General features: G+C 53.7%; 2 protein-coding genes across 4 annotated transcripts in view; both read right to left on the bottom strand.

Moving 5' to 3' along the window:
- Window positions 1-1,344: 1,344 nt before the first annotated feature.
- MYL7 (myosin light chain 7) lies at window positions 1,345-3,445 on the bottom strand (the record flags this gene model as incomplete). The annotated part of the gene is made up of 6 exons (XM_084247342.1): window positions 3,320-3,445; window positions 3,122-3,197; window positions 2,735-2,839; window positions 2,192-2,270; window positions 1,943-1,991; window positions 1,345-1,446 (listed from the first exon to the last, which is right to left on the bottom strand). The coding sequence occupies exons 1-6, from the start codon at window positions 3,353-3,355 to the stop codon at window positions 1,345-1,347; spliced, it is 447 nt and encodes a 148-aa protein (XP_084103468.1). The 5' UTR covers window positions 3,356-3,445.
- A 3,007-nt stretch (window positions 3,446-6,452) lies between these two features.
- GCK (glucokinase) overlaps window positions 6,453-20,078 on the bottom strand; it is a gene marked incomplete at both ends in the record, with an annotated part of 35,354 nt that continues 21,728 nt past the window's right edge. The window contains 9 exons of one of the 3 annotated variants that reach the window (XM_084247075.1): window positions 6,453-6,597; window positions 6,901-7,134; window positions 7,671-7,826; window positions 8,858-9,041; window positions 10,846-10,945; window positions 11,127-11,222; window positions 12,345-12,464; window positions 13,433-13,697; window positions 14,639-14,826. In XM_084247075.1, the coding sequence (XP_084103201.1) occupies window positions 6,453-6,597; window positions 6,901-7,134; window positions 7,671-7,826; window positions 8,858-9,041; window positions 10,846-10,945; window positions 11,127-11,222; window positions 12,345-12,464; window positions 13,433-13,697; window positions 14,639-14,826 (1,488 nt within the window). Of the gene's footprint in view, window positions 6,598-6,900; window positions 7,135-7,670; window positions 7,827-8,857; window positions 9,042-10,845; window positions 10,946-11,126; window positions 11,223-12,344; window positions 12,465-13,432; window positions 13,759-14,638; window positions 14,827-20,078 lie in introns of all 3 variants that reach the window. The other 2 variants (XM_084247074.1, XM_084247076.1) reach the window with 2 other exon arrangements.

Below are 20,078 nucleotides of genomic sequence, written 5' to 3'. Positions count from 1 at the left end.
GGAAGGAAATTTTATGGGGACTATGGCGGGGGGAGTAAATATTGTTTAAAAAGGAACAAAGATGCAAAAAATAAATAATTAAAAAAATAAAGTAATATTTCATTTTATACGAAGAAAGGAATGTAGGTCTCTTCCCTGGCCTCAACTGGAAGGGGTTTGGAATATGAGTTCTCCCTTTTCTGCTAACTGTGAAGGCATAAATTCTTTCTCTGTTTTGTTTTAGTTGGTTTATAATCACCACACAATAGAACCTCTTGACCTGGGTGACAGTTGCCTTTTGTGATCACTAAAAAATAATAGAAGATGCTATGATAACTCAAAATCACTAGTTTCAAAGCAGTCACTAAATCTGACAAGCCCCAGATAAAAATAAGAACTGAGCACCTCTCAGGGAAAAATGCCTGCCCTGGGGCTGGCCTTTATAGGAAGGGAATGTAGTCAGCTCCCTTCTTGCTTATCTCTTCCCACCTCCCCAGCTGGGGGCATCTGATCATAGCAAGACTCAAAGGGAGGGGGGAAGGCCACAGAGAGCTCTTAACTCTTCCACAGCAGGGCTTTGTGTGCTCTGGTCTGGGGGAGCCATCTCTCCCCTCCCCCTCCTTACTCTCCCCCTCTGTGGGCCTCTGGAGCGTCCCTTGATGCCCCTCCAGTACCCTTGATGGGAGCATGCCCCATGTCCCTCCTCCAGCCCCTGGTTTCTGCAAATGAGGTGCCAGATGGGACACTTACACTCCTCTCCCCACTCTCCGCCCCCTCACCTTTTCACTATTCAGGATGCAAGAAGCGTTCCTGAGAGGTCTGAGGGAAATCTGCACGTATTATCGTCCTTTGGGGTCATGGCCACTTGCTTATATTGCCAAGGTGAAGTTTGTATATGTTTTTCAACAGGTTCCTCAGTGCCGGAACACTGCAGTGCGTACAGAGAGGTGCCCCTGAGTCTATTTGCAGCAATAGGTGTGGCTTGGATCCTAGCAGGGCAGAGCTCCAGGGCCACAGCCCATCCGTTGGGCTGCTGGTAGTGTTTGCTGAACAACCTTAGGCCCATGTGGCCCCTGCCAGGCCCGTTGGAGGAGGGTGTAAATCCCACCATACCCTTTTCCTAGAGGTGCGGCCACAGGGGGATGCCCACTCTCTCAGCTTCTTTGTAAACTGAGCATATCGTGGTGTACACATCACGAGCAGAGTGGGGTGCATCAGGGTGTGCTCATTCTCACTGCGACCCCTGCATTGGTGCCTCAGATCCCCTTGGCTGGCCCCCACCCCATCTGTCACATACAGGCCAACACTGCAGGTTTAGTCAGGCAACAGCATTTATTGAGGTGCCCCAAGGGCCCGGCCTCCTGCTCACTCCTCTTTCTCATCCCCGTGGGTGATGATGTAGCACAGGGACTTGTAGTCGATGTTCCCCGCCAGGTCCATGGGCGTCAGGGCAAACATCTGCTCCACCTGGGGAGGTGCTGGTGAGAAGCTGCTCCCCAACTCAGCAGAGCCAGGGAGACTGGGGGGCTGACCTGAGGAAGACCCTCCACCCTGTGCTCTGGGTGGGCTTTGGCCCTAGCCTTTTTAACCTCAGACTCAACACTCAGACTTAATGCTTTTTTGTTGTCTGACTTTGGGCAGACTGGGGAGAGGGGTGGGCCATGAAGGGGGCTATGGGACAAAGGGGCAACCCTGGCCATGGGCCACCCCCGCCCCAACATGTATGAAACCTCTTCCAAAAAGCCAAATGTGCCCCTGCATTCTCACCCCTGGGTCTCTGCACACAGCTCTCCCAGTCTGGCTTTTTTGACATTTTCTGACTCCACATCCTTGTTCTTCCCCCTTCTGCTTCTCAACAGAGATGGAACCTCCCCCAGGAGGCTCTAAGTCCATAAGGGCAGTGGGTCACCAAGGCCACCCCAGTGCAAGGTGAAGACCCTGAGAAGGGGCTGGGAATCCTCACCTCGGCCAGAGAGAACTTGTCTGCCTGGGTCAGGAGCAGCTGCTTGAACCTGGGTGAAGTAGGGAGAGCCTCGGGTGAGTAGCCACGTGGGGAGCAGGGAGATGGGGGGATGAATCACCCCTGGTCCAGGTGGTCACCTCTCAAAGAATAGAGAGGGCCCCAAAATACAGGCAGTCACCCTCATAAGGAGCCTCACACCCCTACCTCTGGCATGGTGCCCCTCCCCTCATCCCAGCCAGTCCTACTTACTCATCCTTGTTCACTACCCCCTGGCCACTGGGGTCAAACATACGGAAGGCGCTCAGGATGGCTTCCTCAGGGTCTGTCCCTGGGAGGCCAAGAGAACCAAGTAAACCCCCATACCCCCAGTCTCCCCAGCCCCATCCAGGAAGGACCCAGGGTACAGGGTCTATATCCCAGGAAAGGTAGGGAGGGGGATTCTCAATACAAAATGTCCCTCAGAGTTCAAAGAAACAAAGATTAGCAATCCTCCTGAGGTGCAGGACTGGCCAGGAAACTAGGATTTGTGACTTGGGCAGGGAGGCAGAGGCCTATTTCCCAACCCAGAGTCAGGACCAGGAGTGACAGTACCCATGATGTGCAGGGGTGGGACTATGCCTCTGGAAGGGCAAGAGGTCTGGGTAGGATCCTGGTGGAGTCCAGGAGTGGTCTAGAAGGGGTTCAAATGGGATCCAGGCAGGGTCCAGGTGGGCTTAGGTGGAGTTCAGTGGGGTCCGGATGGGGTTCAAGCTCACTGTCCAACCAGGGGAATCCAGACCTGCCTAGGCTCACCATTGAGCTTCTCCCCAAAGAGCGTGAGGAAGACAGTGAAGTTGATGGGGCCCTTCCCCTCCTGCAGCATGGCATCCAGCTCCTCATCCGGGACACTCACCTTCCCTGGTCAAGTGGGGCATTAGATAGGCACAGAGACCCTGGGCGCCCCACGAGGGTCCAGACTCCCCTGTCCCTTTCCCAGACCCAGGGTAGAGAGTCAGAGGCAGTTCTAGGGGAGGTGAGGCAGAAGGAATGTGTGACAAGCAGGGGGAGGGAGATGTGAGGAGACAATATGAGAGGTAGAGGGAGGTGTGAGCAGCAAAAGAAAGTGATGGTGGGCCTATCTCTGGGGACTCCCGCTAGCCCAGCAGCTGGGCAGGCAGGGTGGGCAGTGGGGGTACTCACCGAGCTGGGAGTAGGTCTCCCGCAGATCTGACTTACAGATAATGCCATCACGGTTCTGGTCGATGCAGCTAAAGGCCTGCGAGGTGGGAATCTCTAGTTGCGCGCAGCCCCCTGCCTCAGGGAAGGTGGAGTAGGAGGTGGGGGAGTCCAAGGTAGAGGGGGAAGCAAGGATTGGACTATTGGGGGTGGGACACTCACTTCCTTGAACTCCTGGATCTGGGCTTGCTCGAACATCGAGAAGACGTTGGAAGAGCCTCGTTGGGTCTGCTTGGTAGCTGCAGCCTTGCCCCGCGTTCCCGTCTTTCTGCTGGCCTGCAACACTGTGGGTGGGGAGGGGTCCTCTCCCTGGGTCCCCAAAGGCTCCCCTCCATACACACTCCCTCAGCATTCCCAGGAGAGCCTGGGTCCTTTTCCTGGAAGTCAGTCCTCTGGGCCCAGTGCAAGCACAGAAATGTCTGTCTCTGCTTCTCGAGCCCAGAGGACTGTACCCGGGAGGCCGCTGGCTTTGTAGCCCCTGGAACTCACCATCCTTCCTCTGTGGCAGCCTGGTTGCCCACAACCTCCAGACCCCCTTTATGTCCCAGCCTTATCACCTGGAAGACCAAATAAGGAGTGGAGGAGAGGACAGGCCCAAACTTGGCAGTCCCTGCCTGGGCTGGGGGAGGACAGGGCCCCAGGCAAATTCCAGACACATTCTTGGTGACCTTCAAGGCCCTGATGTGTTATATCTGGTGTCCACCGTCCCAGTAGGACTGCTGTGATGTCTCCCAAGAGCTGAGCAGGCTTAAAGCTCTCACCAGTCTAGGTGCTGAATGAGGAGTACCTGCTAACTGCCTCCCACCTCACTCTTCTCCTGCAGGTCCAGCCCAGAACCGGCCCAGTTCAAAAGGACAGCTGGGGGAGGGCTGGTCCCAGACTTGGGAAGGCAGCGAGTGATAATGAGGATGATCTCTGGCCTGAGACCCCTCTGGCCTGAGACCCCCCCCCAGGGATTTCCAGAGGTTTTGAAGATGCTCAGCATTGACCTCTGGCTTATCTGACCAAGGCCAGAAGGCAGCCCTGAGCTGACTGTGATCCCAGCAGAACCTGTGGGTGATGCTTCTAGAGCATAGAGCACTGCCTGGATCCCAAGCATCCCCTTGGGTCCCATGAAAGTGGGCCATGATTCCCTCAGTGGGGCTCAGGTACAGAGTGAGTGGGCTGGGTACCCTCTACTGCACCAGAGAGGTAGCCCTCTGGCTCATTAAGGGCCCAGAGTACAGGGGGCTGTGACGCAGGGGGCTTCTGGAGCAGAAGTGCCACTGGCTGCCCCTGAACCTGGAATAGGAGTAGGTTGTGGTGGCCTTGAACCTGGCTCTGCAAGGCTGCTCTGTCCTACTGCCCCTCTGCCTGGGGGACTGAGTCTGCCCCTGGGGAGAGGCAGCTGGCAGAGGAGGTATTCTCAGCCATCAGACCCAAAGCCCCTTCTATATAATGAGGAAGTATTTTATGACACCTCCTTATTCTGCTAAAATGAAATTCATAGACTATGACCCACCTACATAGAGAATTTCTAAAAATCAATACAATTCCCTAAAGGAAAAACAGGCAATAATTTACATTAAAATGAAATTCAGTGCATAAATGCTGGAACATGAGTACATTAGGACTGACAATGAAGTGATCAGATGCTCACTCATGATGAGTGAGAGTCAGAGAGTGAAAATGCTCAGATGCAAGTCCACATGAGAAATGCCAGAAAATGAGATAACATCTGGGGTGGGGTGGGGGCGTGGAGGAGGGTAACTGTCCAAAATCACATCTTTGGACGAAGTTCAGAATGAAACAAAGCATTCATTCCTGATTTGCTGGGTAGTTTCTCATTGAAAAGTAAGTGAATGTTAAAATCATGAATATGTGTTTTTATGTAACTGGGTTAAAGTGTAAGTTGGCATTAGGCCCTAGGCTTGGCTAACACTAACTCCAGATCTCAGAAATCACTGTGATGCCTTATGTCCTGACTGCCTCCCCTGTCACTGTCAACAACCCAGTGAGCATTGAGACCCCCTGCTGAGACCTACATGCAGCACCACCAGGATCCCAGAAATGTGCCCTGGCCTCCCACCCCATCCTGGGGCTCTCCAGGACATCAAAGTTGCTGAACAATAAGAGACCATGTATTCACATACCACATCTTACAAGTGGGCGGGCAGGGTCTTTGGAAAATCCAGTACCTCTGACGGCCCCAATCCCCAAATGCCACCCCATTGCTGTTTCTACAGTTACTCTTCACACTCCCCCACAGAGCCCACTGGAGGGGACAGGAAATTCTAAGTTGTGCTTAGGTTTTTACAGAGTATCCATGCCTATATATTGTCCCACAGCCCTTGGACACAGATGCCAAAGAATGATGGACAAGGCCATGTTCTAAACTTTTAATTAAAAAAAACATACACACAGTCCCAGGTTGGGCATTGAGAGAGTGGTATGGCACGTGGAGGCTGGTGAGAGGAGAGCAGGCCAAGATGGTCTCTTAGGGTGTGCTGCTTGGGCTTCTGTGTAGTGTCATGGGAGTGGAGGACTCCATCTCTGAGGGGCTTGCAGACCTGCATGGGGTGGGGGTTGGGAGCTCCTGGGTGACGGTGGGATTCTGGAGGCTCTATCTCTTGTACTCCCTGTGAGGGTTCATCACAGAACTACAAACTACTCAAGAATGGCAGTGTGAGAGGGACCTTGGGGTACCCACAGCCTCCAGAGTGGAGCTGGTCTCACTCATTTCCCCCAGGAGCCCTGATCACAGGTAAAAACAATGACCAGGCCTGAATGGATGGCCAGCAGCCCACAGGCCCCTGTGGAGCCCAAGTCTGGGTCTGACCAGGTCACCGGGGCTGCCTGCCCATATGGGCTGAGTTCCCAGGGAAGTCAGGCCACAGCAGGGTCCAGAGGGCACCTCCATCCCAATTGTGGTTGAACCAGGGGGAAAGCCCCAAGACATAGGGAGTGCAGAAATGAAATATAGTCCTGAGCTATTCCCTCTAGGTAGTTGATTGTAGCAACATAAGTTCAGGGACTATGGGCATCTCCATTCCTGCTCATATCAGCTTTCAACCCAGGGCTCTTAGCGGTCCCACCAACTGACTGTGAAAGAAGAGGCCTGCTGGGGTGCTCCACATTCCCAGGGGGTGAGAGCTTTCCCCATCTTCTGGGGTGGCATCTGGGATGGGAGATGTCCAAGGTCCTTATAAGAGGCTTCTTGATCGGTCCAAGCTGGGAGCACCTGTGGGGAGCATTCTCCCCTGGAGCCCGGGTCCAGTGGCTGCGCAGTCTCCTCCTTGCCCAAGGGCCTCTGTTCTCACTGCCCCAGCATGCAGGCCTTCTTACAAGCCACCGCGGAGACCAGGGCTGCACCCCGGCCACTGCCCTCCTCCGACTCGATGAAGGTGATTTCGCAGCTGGGAGTCAGCCTGCGCACGCTGGCATGGAACCGCTCCTTGAAGCTGAGCAGAAGGGACGGAAGCAGGGCGTCTGTCCCAGACAGCCTCACCCCTGCCGCCCTCCAGAGCTGTTACAGGCATGCGGAACACAGCGGTAAGGGTAAGCCTAGGGGACCATTCCCCCATCCCCAAATACCCCTAAGAGGGACTAGGAGAAAAGAATTGTGAGCCCAAAAGGCCTTGGGTGAACATCCATTCTGGTCTTCATTACATAGGTGGAGACTAAGGACTGTCCTCTGCCCTCAGGGCACGCACGCACGCACAATTGGGGTGCTGATCCTGGGCGGGGTGGGGCAGATGGCTCACCTGGGATGCAGCTTGTACACGGAGCCGTCCACCCCTACGGTGATGCGCATCACGTCCTCGCTGCGACTCTCTCGCATGCGGTTAATGACTCCTGCCAGTCCTGCGGCGCACATGTGCGCGGCGCGAGTGGACACGCTCTCGCAGGCCCGGCGCACTATGTCACAGTCAGTGGCGGAGGGCCTCAGTCCCAGTGTGCTCAGGATGTTGTAGATCTGCTTCCGGTCTCCTGAGTCACTGCGGGCCAGGGATGGAGGAGGGAGGGCATTGCTAATGGATCACTCACATATACACCCCCAAGTCCCCCCCTCCCCCCACAGAAACAACCCTGGAGCTGACCTCTTGGCTGCCTCTTTGCTTCCCCCTGCCCACCTCACCCAGGTAAAGCACTTGGGGCTGGGGATCCCGAGGAGAGCAGGTCCGATTCCGTCAGGAACTAGCGGTAACCTATGGCTCTCTGTAGCCTACTTGAATGGGACTCTACTTGAATGGGACTACACGGCCATGTCTCAGGGCTATTTAATGGCCCCATGGCGACATCCATGGTGGTGGAGAGGTACCAGGTGCCCCACCCCAGGACTTCACCTCTCCTGGGGCTCCCTTCCCCCTGTCTGCCCTCCCTGGGGCAGGACCCTCCAGCCCTGTCCACTCCTGTCCATTCCTGAGCCCAGTCTCCTACATCACTGTCCATCCGGAGCCCCTGCCCCCAGGCGGTCAACTGTACCCACACCCCTGGCCCCCAGCTGCTGCCCTGTCCCGCTCCCCCCTCGCACCTCTCCACCTGCGATACAAAGCGTGTCTCGAAGGCACCTCGTGTTCGCAGCTGCTCTGAGGCCTCCCCATGGAAGAGCAGGTTCTCATCCACGAGCTTCAGCAGCACCAACCGCACCAGCTCGCCCATATACTTGCCCCCGATGAGCTTCTCAAACCTGGACAGGAGTGCTGGGTTTATCCTCAGCAGTGCAGAAGGACCTCTGGGAGGTCCCCATTCCCAGGCACCACCATCCCTCATCCAGGTCACAAGGAAGCCAAAGTAAGAGCAGCGGCAAACCAGAGTTCCCAACGTTTCCTCATTTACCAGTTCAGGTTAGGAACCAGGGTGGGAGTATGCGGTAAGTTGATGGACCTCTGAGGCCGCTGGCGCTCAGCTGCACTGAGCTCCTGGCAAATAACTTTCTGCCTTGGACCTCCCACAGCCTTGTGATGGGGTGCAGTTCTCCTTGCTCACTTACAGTTGGGGAAACTAAGGCTCAGAGTGCCTAATGACTAGCCTGGCGTGCACCTCTGCCGCCTGGCCAAGGCTCCTAGACCCAGCTTTCCCTGTCTCCACAGAGCTATAGAACTCTTGGTGCCAGAAATCCGGGAACCTCTATTCCCATCTGGTAGTGCAGGAATGCCGCTGCCCTAGCATAGGTTATGAGAGTCAGAGATGGAGCTAAGGAGAGAATTAGCATGTGCCTGGCAGGCAGTAGTTTCTTAGTAAAGGAGCCATGATTCCAGACAAGCTGTTATGCAAACCTGCAGCATTCCACAAGGTACTGAAATCCGGCCTTCTGTGAACAAGGAGATATCTATATCTATACATACAGGTATGCGCGCGCGCACACACACACACACACACACACACACACAGAAACACACTTTGGGCAACTGTTCTAAGTTCAACCCACTTGATGCTGCTGGGAGTGCCTCAGAGCCATCGGTATAGACAGCAGCCACCTGCTGAAAGTGGCGAGGTCCCAGTTTATCCACCCACATGAAAACCAAATCCCCAATCCCTCACTGTTCCAGATCACAGAGAGGCACAACACGTGTGTGCTGAAGGAAGAGAGCAGTTACAGCACTTTACAGAGGGATCATCAGCTTGCTTTTCCCCGGAGCTGTTAAAAACAAGCCCATTATCTGCGAGCCCCCGTCTGCCTGGCTGAGCAGAGCCATGCCAGGAAGAGGCAGTCCTTACAGCTGCTGGCCTGGGTTCAGGGAGTTCTCATCCACCACCCGGTCATATTCCAACAGGAACTCGTCCAGCTCGCCGGAGTCTCCAAAGGCTCCCCACTCAGTGTTGACGCACATTCGGCCCTCGTCTCCTTCCACCAGCTCTACGTTCTGCATCTCCTCCATGTAGCAGGCATTACAGCCCGTGCCTGTAGGGAAGGCAGCATCAGGCCCCATCTGGGTCCCTCCTGGGGCCGGGGATGCCCTTCCTGGGAACCCACCTCTCTTGGGTGCCACCCCCCAGGCCCTGCAGGAAGCCCTTGTGACCTTGTCTTCCCAACTTCCTAGAGCCCTCCACACCCACCACTGTCTGGGTCTCCTGCGTTGCCTGGAGAAATGGAAAAGGGGTTCTCCCAGGGGCTAAAAGACCTGGGTTTACCGTGTAACCTAAGGTGGATGAGCCCACCTCTCTGGGCTGTTCCTCTTCCCTAAGAGGGGTTGGTAACACCTTCTCCTCCCATTACCTGGATAGTTGGAAGGATTGAGGGAAACGTGTCAAAGTGTTTTGTCAATTAGAGATGGGTGTGGGATATTATGGATTTACATTCACTGTGTAGCACCCTTGTTTTGGGGTACTTTCCAAGCCTGTGTTTGAGCTTCTCTGTCCCAGACCCTATTTGGGGGGCACCCAGAGGTGAGTAAGGCACTGTGTGAGCCTTTCAGAGCATCACACAGGTAACTGCAGGCAGAATCTGCCGTTGATAAGGTTTCATGCAAAGTGAAAGCAGGAGTCTTTTTGTTCATAAATTATTAAGAGTTTGAAATTTCCACTGTGACGGCAGCATATCGATCTGACTGACTGTAAGAGTATGACCACTGCTCTTGAAGGATTGGGAACAGCAGTTCAAGGCTGGCCAGTGGAGCTGCCTTGTTGGAAGTGGGGCCTGATGATACCAGGTCTTCCATTGAGTGTATATGGGGGGGTGGGGGGGACAGAAATCCAGACTTTGATGTGATTTCTCCCAACTTTCAGATCTCGGTAATTCACATTCACATGTTTTTAAGTACAGAGCAGAGTAATCAAGAGTGTCAGCCTACAGGCTACCCTCTCCCATCTCTGCTCCAGAAGGGCTGTGCCTGAGGCAAGCAACTTCAGAAGTCAGGTGCAGGTGTCTTGGGGAACCACGACGCCCCAACCTGGCTGGCCCAGGCAACTCTGGAGTAGAGCGCCAGGGAGCATGACCAGAGCTCCTGCAGCTTCTGCTTAGGTGGTGAACTTAAAGACAACTTTCATCTAAAAGGTGAGACAGAAAGAACAAGAGGAGAGACAAAGCAAGGTCAGGCTACAGCTTAGTGTGTGTGTAATTGCAGATGAGTTCCCAAGGATATTAGTATCTAATCACTCAGGGATGGTCCCAAAGGCACATCAAAACAATTTCCAGTCTGACTTTCTGGTAACTAGTGCCCAGAAAAATATCCCCACACTCATGTCCTCAGAGGAATATCGATCTGGCAAGATTGTTTCTCAGCAAATACTCAGCCCAAGGCTGGTGCAGGAGGCCTACTGGGATCCGAGTTGCTTTCAGCTTGGACAGGGCAGTCAGCTGCCTTGGGCATTGGGAAGGCCATTCAGGGAGGGATGATTCCACTTTTGCTAATCTTCCACTTGGATAAATCTATCCAGTTTGGTCAATTTACCAGATAAGGTGTTTTAATTAAATCCTGATGGGCCAGGTGGATGTGCAAATGGTGTACCATCTGATGCAGTGACTTCAGAGTGTTAAAATGCTTCTACCAGTAAATAGCAGCTGCATTCAGGACACTCCCCTGCCCTCCCCAAGACCCCCCTGGGCTTCAGTACCTTTGGGGTCAGTGCTTGGCACACAGGCCTGCTCAACCATTACTGATTGCTACATACTTTGGCCCTCACCCCTCCAGACCCAAGGCAGGGGAGCCTTGGCACCGTCTTTTGTGGTGACAGAGGCCCCTGGAAAGGACAGGATGTGTCCTTACCCACAATCATGCCAACTTCACACCGATGGTCTTCGTAGTAGCAGGAGATCATTGTGGCCACAGTGTCATTCACCATTGCCACCACGTCCATCTCAAAGTCCTACCAAGAATCACAAAAGCAGTAATGACAGGACTGGGCTTCCAGCTCAGCTTGCCTTGGGCTGGTGCGGCCAGGCAAACAAGGTCAACACTTCTCTCTGGGGGGATGCCCAGAAGGACCCCCTCCACTATCCTGCCCTCAAGGGAGGGCAGCCATGGGGTAGGCAAGGGTGCCACCTTACCCCTCTCCTTTTGATGGCATCTCGCAGGAGCCCCACAATGTTGTTCCCTTCTGCTCCCGAAGCCTTGAAGCCCTTAGTCCAGTTGAGAAGGATGCCCTGTGGGAAGAGGAGGGCCTCAGTGACTGCCGATGAGTGCTGGGGGCCAAGGGCCAAGGGTTAGGGAGTGAATCTGAACCACAAGGAGCTGCATCCCACTTTACAGTTGAGGAAACTGAGGGTTAAAAGAGCAACAAACCTTTAAGTAGTAGAGAGAAAATTCTCCACAAATACCTCACATTTCTATAGGGCTGGGTCCCAGTCAATTTAAGAATGTTTGTATAGGGAAGCCCAGGGATGCCATCTAAGATTAAGGATGAGGTCAGGAGGGGAGCAGTCTTGTGCAAGAGGAGTTCCCCGCCTGTAGCTCATAACTTGTGGTCAGTCCTCTGTGTGCTGCGGAAAACCAATGAGAAGTGGGTCTCACTGCTGCCCCTGCTGTGAACACTGAGCTGGTTTTCTCTCTGACCCAGAATTCTCACGTGCCACGTACACATGCACAATTGGCATATGTGTCTCTGTGAGTAACTTATATGCCTATACAGGTATGTGTGTATAACTGACATGTATATGCCGCATTCACAGTAGTGCGTATTTAAAATGGACACGTGTATGTGTGAATGTACATTGTATATGTGCAGAGTTGACACATACATGTGTAGTTGTGAAGTTGAGATGGGTATAATTGACATGTGTGCATACATGCATATATAACTTATGGGTGTGGCAGTGTGCATATACATGTGTTTGTGTGTAACTGTGGCAGGCTAACATGCCAGCTCACAGGTAGGCTACAGCATCTGCTCCTTCATGTTTCTTTCTGCACCATGGTGGCTGGCAAGGTGCTGACCCACGGGCATGCTGGAGCCTACCTTCCTTGGCTTGAGCGGCAACACTTCCACGTCCTGCTCTTGGCGAGTTGCTAAACCTCAGCTTCCTAATCTGTTACAGGGGTGGTAAAAGTGTCCCGTAGGGTTGTGGGGGAGGCTTAAGGCAAATGGTAAGAATCAACTAATACTGTGATTATTTCCCAAAGTCTCACAGAATGTATGTGATGGAGCCATAATTGAAACCAAGGCTCTTTGCCAACATGGGGGCTGTGTTTGAAGGCACGGCGGCCTTCCCTGGGGTGCACATTCAGTCTGTCCCCCCACCTCCCTGCTGCTCCTCCACCTGGCCTGCCTTGTCAATGTCTTCATGTCTCACTGGAAAGGAGAATGTGAAGCCCAAGGGCAGCTTCTTGTGCTTCAACTGATGCTTGTCCAGGAAGTCAGAGATGCACTCGGAGATGTAGTCAAAAAGCTGGAAGACACAAACAAGATGGCCACCCCACTGCAGAGGCCGCTGAGCTCTGGCTTTCATCCCCAGGCCCTGCCTGATCAACACTGGGGCCAGAGTCCTGCTGACGGCCCCTGGGACAGGATGACACAGGATGTGGCTGCCCATAGCCCAGCTGTGCTGTCTGCCTGGCCTCCCTAGCTGGCCCCCGAGACGTTGGGCAGAGATACATTCCTGGCCATAACCGACATTTCTGTCTCCTTTACCCAGAGGGTTCTTGGCTGCCTCCAGGTATCCTAGTTGGCCTGTCCAGCCCCCTCCCCAATCACATGGGCCTGTCCAAGAACTACTAAGTACCTTGCTGATTAACCTCGTTCCCTTCTGGATGTTGGGGCTCAGTGAGGTACCCATACCATCCCTGCTGCCTTTACTCATGCCGGTCCCACCACACACAGGGATGCCATGAGCAGCAGCTGCCACAGAATTCCTGCCTTGAAACCCTGCCCTTGAGGCTGACCTCATGCCTGGCAGTAGTGAGGGCTTTGCTCTACCAGCCTCTCCCTGGGACTCATTCTGCTCCTGAGCCCCATCCTGAGTCAGCGTGGCCTTGCTGCTGGGCCATGATCACAGCCACTGCAGGTGGTGTCTGTGCTGGCAGAGGGCAGTGGAGTGACAGCGGGCAACTAGACCAGTGTGTTCTCTCATTTGCTCTGGCAGGTTTCTGATCCTTCTGGGAAACCCAGCAAGGGTGTGACCTGCTGGGGTCTTGCCTGGGGGAGTCTTCTACTTGGATCCTTCAGCTGTCTTTCTGGACCCTCTGAGGCTGAACTTTCTGCCCAAAACACCTCCCCCTCACCTCCCCCCACCAAATCCCTGTGAGCAGGTGGTTTCTCCTACCAGGACTAACTGAACTCTGAGATCCTGGGTGGTCTTGACCCAAGCCCCAGGCCTCTGGCCCCTGAGACCCCTGGTCCCCAGCCCAAGCTGCTCACCATCTCGGCTGTGCCCGTCATGGCGTCCTCGGGGATGGAGTACATCTGGTGCTTGGTTTTCACACTCCACTGTCCCGCCTCGCCCTCCCCCACCTTCACCAGCATCACCCTGAAGTTGGTGCCGCCCAGGTCCAGGGAGAGAAAGTCCCCGACTTCTGCAGCCACAGGAAGAAGCACATCAGCCTCATGGGCACTGCCCAGCAGGAACCCCCCAAGATCAGGGAGAAGAGGAGGGGTAGTTACAGGTGGGGAAGTAGCAGCAGAGCTGGACAAATGGGCTGCCAGAATAAGCTGTGGGAGGGTCGAAGATGAGCCAGAGAAGTCAGCTGAATTCCCTACCTTGGACTGAAGTCACCCTGAGCACAGGGCCCAACTGAAGGCCTAGTGATTCACCACCCTCTTTAATAAAAGATGGAAGAGTAGCACCCTTACTACCTTCACTCTTTTGGGGTCTAAGTTTCCAGGTGTTCCTACAGGATCAGCATGAACAGCAACAAGCCACCACCGCCCCAATCCAGCTACAGAGCCATGTCATTTGACATAGAAAGTCCAACCCTCCCTTATTATGCTTAAATCTCCAACCCACAGCTGAACATGGGGTGCATGTAGCAGCTACGATGAATAGCTGCCTGCCTGCCCCTTCTTAGAAATACCCAAACTTTCCTGGCAACTCAATATATGTTGTTCTCCCTTTTATTACAATTTTTTTATTATAAAATTTAAAAATCTCTACAAATCAGGGTATTGGGCCCAAAGATCACTTCACTCCTCACTTGCACAACCCAATAAGCTCCTTCTACATACAACTTCAATTGATGTTTTTGGATTCCCATTGGACAAGGGCAAGGACCCTGGGTGTTCTGCCCAACTGATTACACTAGAGAAATGGCCTGGACTCACAATGAAGCTGGGGGTCTCCCAAGTGACCATGGGGAACCAATTTCTTATTGTAAGGTAAAACATCCAGATTTCCTGAGGTTGGGGTGAACCTGAAGACCGCAGGAAAAGGCCAGCAGAACTGAGCATGCAAACCAGCTCCCTGCAAGACCCCGCATATTGGGATTTCAGTACTGGGCTGGAGGGAGCCCGTCCCAGTGCTGCTGGGGACAGAGGAGCTCTTTGGAAGGGGCTGGGACGCCTCTCACTGCTGGGGCCTGAGGGCAGCTGTCTCTGGGTGAGAACTGCCGCTTCCCAAGTGGACCGCACCCCGGCCCTGCTCGGAAGGCTGTACCTGAGCCTTCTGGGGTGGAGCGCACGTAGGTGGGCAGCATCTTCACACTGGCCTCCTCGTGGGTCTCCAGTCTCAGGCCTCGGTCCATTTCCTTCTGCATCCGTCTCATCACCTTTTTCAAGTCTTCTTCTTGCAGCTGAAACTCTGCCAGGATGTGCTCCGCCTGCACAGGGAGGGGGATGTGAGCTGCTGGGTGGGAGAGGGCCCCCCAGCATGGGGAGGGGGGCCTCAGTGTGGGGCCCTCAGCATGCACATCCACATACACTGAGTGTCAACTTTTGCCCTCTGACCCTGGGTCTGGGACGATCTATCACTCCAAACTACTACAGATAAACTAGCAAAAATTTGAACTGCTGAGTTCTAAGACTAGGTCCTAAATAAATGCAGTCTGGGGTATGTTGGGGGTTGGGGCAAGGGCAACATGGTGCCTCCCTTTGCCCCTCAGATCCCTACCTACCAAGGAGAGGAGGAAGGGATCCCTACCCCACCAAGGTAAGGTGGGGGAGACAGGGACAGGAAGAGCCAGTCTGGCTTGCGATGGGTAGTGGGCATTACTGTCCCACACCCCGCTCTTCTATTTCTAGGAAGTTATGCTAAGGAAATAATAGGTTATGCTAAGGAAATAATAGGTTAGTGGGCACAGATGTGCATCGGGGACAGGCGAGGCAGCATTAATTAGAGGAGAAGCTGGTTGGTGGGAGGTGTCTGGTTGATTAAAGCACCCCACACTTAATATCTAATCCAGGGAAATGACAAAGGGATGGGAGCATTGGCTAAGTCACTCTGCAGCTCACAGGGCCAGGACGGTCCCTATGCTTTGTTGAGAAGGTTCTGGGTAAGCTCCCAAAGCTTCACTGCCCCATTTCCATATGATGGGCTGGGCAAGGGCGTCTCATTTTTTTCTAAGGATTTATTTATTCATGCATACAGGAACTGGGACACAGGCCAGAGGTTCAGTGGGGGGTGAGAGTGTTCACCAGAGACAGAGCAGGGAGCAGAACAGGCAGATCTACTGATGTACACTGCTGAGTGGAGCAGCAGGCTAGTTAGGAGGGGTCGCTACTTGGCTGGGGATCGAACTCTTGCTGCAGTGGCTGGTAATAGCTTAATAGTGCTGTCTTTAACCCCTGCGCCACCAGGGAGGCCCCATCTCCTTAAATACCTCTTAGGACGCAGCTACTGGCTCCTCCTCGGGAGCATGAGGTTGGGTGGTGGACGGAGTTGCCTGTGCCTGGTTTCCAGAGATCCCCATGCTCTGCCCCTAGGTGGATGGTGTGACTGCTCCGCCCCCTTTGCTCAATAGTGGAGAAAAGTCACTTTGATTTACTGGTTTACTGGCAGAAAGAAAAGGAAAGATTCTCTGAACAGAGTCATGGGTCAACACTTCTCTAAAATTCACTCTCTCATCTGCAGCCTTTCACGTAAGCTCAGGGGAGCAATTCCAGTCAAGAGGCCACCCAATTCCAGTCAAGAGGCCACCCAGCCGTTTGTCCCTTTTCCCTCAGCTTCCAGAGGCAACTATTTGCTCAGAAGAGCACTTCAAAGGAAGCAGCCCCTCCTCAGGCCCAGCGGGCAGCTTGGAAGGGGGTTAAACTATCCCATCCTCTTTTGTTGGTATTTGGTTTCAAGTAGGGCATGGCCAATGACAGGTAAAGGGCCAATGACAGGAGCCTGACTGTAGTAGAGGGGGCCTCCTGGCAAGGCCAGTGCCCCTCTAACTCTGCGGACATGGCTGTTAAGAATGTAGTAAATCTGCCTCCCCGGTGGCACAGCAGGTTAAGGCCAGCACTGTGAAGCTGTCCGCAGCCTCTGCAGTGCAGGTTCAATTCCCGGTTGGCCAGGGAGATACCCACATGGCACGGCAGACCTCTCCTGTCTCACCTGTTGCTCCCCTCAGGAGTGTTTTAGATCTGCCTGCCTGTTCTGCTCCCCAGTCTGTCTCTGGTGAATTCTCTCACCCTCCCATGCCTCTGGCCTGTACCCCAGCTCCTGTATAAATAAATAAATCTTAAAAAAAAGAATGTGATAAGTAACACTGTACTTGTTATTTTGCAACTGAGGAGACAAGGCTGAAAGGAAACACTGTTAGCATATGTGTGAGATAATACAAAATGAATGAGGAACTCTGCTACCAATTCCTGGTCCTAAATTCTGGAAACTTTTAAAATTTCCTAAGTGACAAGAGCACTAGGAGCATTTTTGTTCTAATATTTAGTCCTTGACCTCAGTTCCTGACAGAGGGCTCCAGAAACCTCTGAAATTTCACAGGCGATAGGAGAGTCTTTTAAAGGGGTGACTGTGGGTGGGCTCCTGGGTGGGGGCTGGTTACCAGAAAGACCCAGCCAGGATTAGAAGCTTGGAATTTCCAACCCTGCCCCTCCCCCATTCTCTTGAGAAGGAAGAGGGACTAAAAATGGAGCCAATGATCAGTCTGTGAGCTGCTCTAGCAAATGAGGGACAGTGGTATGCTATGGGGGATGCCAGGCCACAGGCCCTCACACTGCATCCTGCCCAAAACAGGCACTGCGGGACCCTACAAGCACCACCACTGTCCACAGGGTCCACTGTGGGGACCCTCCCACTCCCTCCCGTGTGCCCATTCACTAGTCCCTGTATGTGCCTATGGGGCAGAGGGGTGGGTTGCAGGAAGTTTCCCCTGCTGTGATCCAGCACTTTAGGTGGCCACAGGCAGACACAGGCCTCAAACAGGCCTCACCTATAGGGGTCACTTCTCAATGTGGGGAGCTCAAGCCCCTTCCTCAGGGTACATCAAGGCCAGCAGATGGTACATTTTGTCAAATGCAACATGAGGGGAGGGTGCTTTGATTTGCCTGGTGCCCAACACCCCAGGATGTGAGTATGGGCCAGGGTGGGTGGGGTTCCAGAAGGTCAGAGAAAGTATCAGGTGTAGGTCTTGCTGGGGGCAGCTCTGGTTCTCCCTTATGATTAAATCCTTATGCTTCCATCGCCCCAGCACACAGTACTTTATTATCTCCTTTTCTTACAGATGAGGAAACTGGACAAAGAGGCACACTTTCCCAGGCCCACAGTCAGAGGGCTCAGAGATGGAGCTTGAACCCCTGAGCCCACCTCCAGACCCCTCTGGGCTGCTTCCTGCCCTGTGCAGGGCCCAGCCCTCAGCCCTTCCTGGAGCCCAAACCCTGCCTACAGAAGTCTCTCGCACAAGTGTCCTGGGCATCCACAAGCAGCTTAAAGGACTTCCCTGAAAAAGCCAGCAGAGGAACCTGAGAAGCAGCCCGTCTCCCTCCCCCTCCCCCCACCCCGCCCCCCACCCCCAGAACAAACAAAGCACAGACAAGTCTCCCTCTCCCAGGAGGTCACAAGACACATTAATGGGGCTCACAGCTACACCCAAACACAGGGAGTTTCCTGCCTGAGCAACTCCCCATGCTCCAGGCAGGGTCACTGCTGCCCTTTGGCACTGGTTGGTTTGTTTTGTTTTTTTTTTTTTTTTTTTTTTGGTGTAGAAGAATGGGGTGTAGGCCAGAGATGTGGGGGTGAGAGGATTCACCAGAGACAGAGTGGGGAGCAGAACAAGCAAACTGACTAAAGTACACTGCCGAGGGAGCAGTGGGTGAGTCAGAAGAGGTCTGCTGTGCCATGTGGGTAGCTCCCTGGCCGGGGGGTCACACTCAGGCTGTAGTTGTGCTAGTGCTGAGACTTAACCCCTAGGCCACCAGGGAAGGCCCCTGACCCTGTCTTACCAGCAATTGCCCACAGCATTCTGCGTGGGACACTGGAGAACAGACCAGACCCTCCCCTTCAGGGAGGAGCAGAAAATAATGACATATTAATAGTGACTCGTTAGTGGACTGGTGGAAGGAAATGAAGCAGGGAGGAGACTGGAAGGGAACTGCTGTTTCACAGGAAATGGGAAGGATACCTTCACTGACAAGATGCCTGGAACACAGACCTCAGGGCCCAGGCTTTATCAAGGGATGAGAAGCCAACAGGCACTGCCCTGGGCACCATGTGGGATGCATCAAGAGGCAGAATGGAAGTAGGGGCATCAGGCTGTCCCAACAACCCAGGTGGGGTGAGGAGTGCTGAGTCTAGATTTAGTCTATAGGTAGGGCAATAACATTTGCTGACAGATTGAGGTGTGAGGGAGAAGAAGAGGGGGGCTCCACAGGTTTGGTCTGAGCAAACAGGAAGAGTGGTCCCGTTCTCAATATGGGATGCATTTGGGTGGGAAAATGAGTTTGAGATGTTGACAAGAAGAGATCGGCACTAAGTAGTTGTTGGGTGTGTGAGGCCAAAGCAAAAAAGATAGTCTGACTGGAGATTTTTTAAGTCTGGAAGCCATCAGCATGTGGACAGTATACAGACCAAACTCATCGGGTATACAGGTTGGGAGCAAAGCAAGAGAGGCTGTGCTGGTTGGGCAGCAACATGGGGGGCTGGGTTTTCAGGACTCAGCTTTTATATGGCACTTTTATATGGCCTTTTATATGGCACTCAGAACTTTAGGACTGTATCCTCAAGAGCCAGGAAAGAAGACAGGACACCCATTGAGCAAATGAGAACTGCAGGTGCTTCCCACACAGCATAATGTGGGGAAAGGCTCCCACATAGAGCTGGGAGCCCCGGAGAGCTAGGAAATGAGGGCCCCCTGACTGGAGCATTGCCCAGAGCTTCTGCTTGGAGAACACTCAGCAGGTGACTGCTAAACTCCTTACCCACTGCCATGTGGCTTGGAGGGGTCAGAAGGTAAAGGAGGCCTGCATGGGGTCAGAGGTGACAAAGGCCACTGGGACAGGATCATGGGGTGGTACCCTATGCCCCCTGCATGTTGGAGATGGGTAGGTGGTGGAATTTGGGGCCCAGAAGTTCTAGAGAGGCAGCAAATTGATCTATTCACTTTCTAGTCCTTAGATAGTGGGGCAGGAAAGCCTATGAAGAGCCTGGTAGTCAGGGAAGGAGCTACTGAGAGGACTGGCCTGCGCAGGCCCTGGAGTCCAGGCTTGGTCTTGGGCCAAGGGATCTCTGGCAGATTTTCACCTGAGGAAAAGGGCTGCTTCGTGTTTCATGCAATCTGGGCTGGGCGGCACTTGGTCAGAGAGAAGCAGGTTGGTAACAGAGGCAGACCCCTCTGAAAGCAGAGCATAACGGGCACAGGACATGGAAGCTGGGACCTCCAGGGACCCTCCATCCTCCCCTGCCCCCTGTAGCCTGCTGCTTACAGGCACCCAGGCCTTTAGCCAGTCAGGCTGCGTGGTTGGCACTGGGTGCAGCACGCGATCTCATTAGCCCAAATGAGGACCAGGTTCAGGCTAGAGGGAAAGTGTATGTGATGGGAGGGAAAAAGAGTATGGAAACAGGTGGAGGTGGGCACAGCTCCGATGGCTCAGTGACATCCTTCCAGATAAAAATTTCTTGTTTTAGTCAGGAATC

Source organism: Talpa europaea, assembly GCF_964194135.1.
Source record: "Talpa europaea genome assembly, chromosome: 11".
NCBI classification, from domain to species: domain Eukaryota; kingdom Metazoa; phylum Chordata; class Mammalia; order Eulipotyphla; family Talpidae; genus Talpa; species Talpa europaea.
This window is presented reverse-complemented; position numbering and strand designations above follow the sequence as displayed.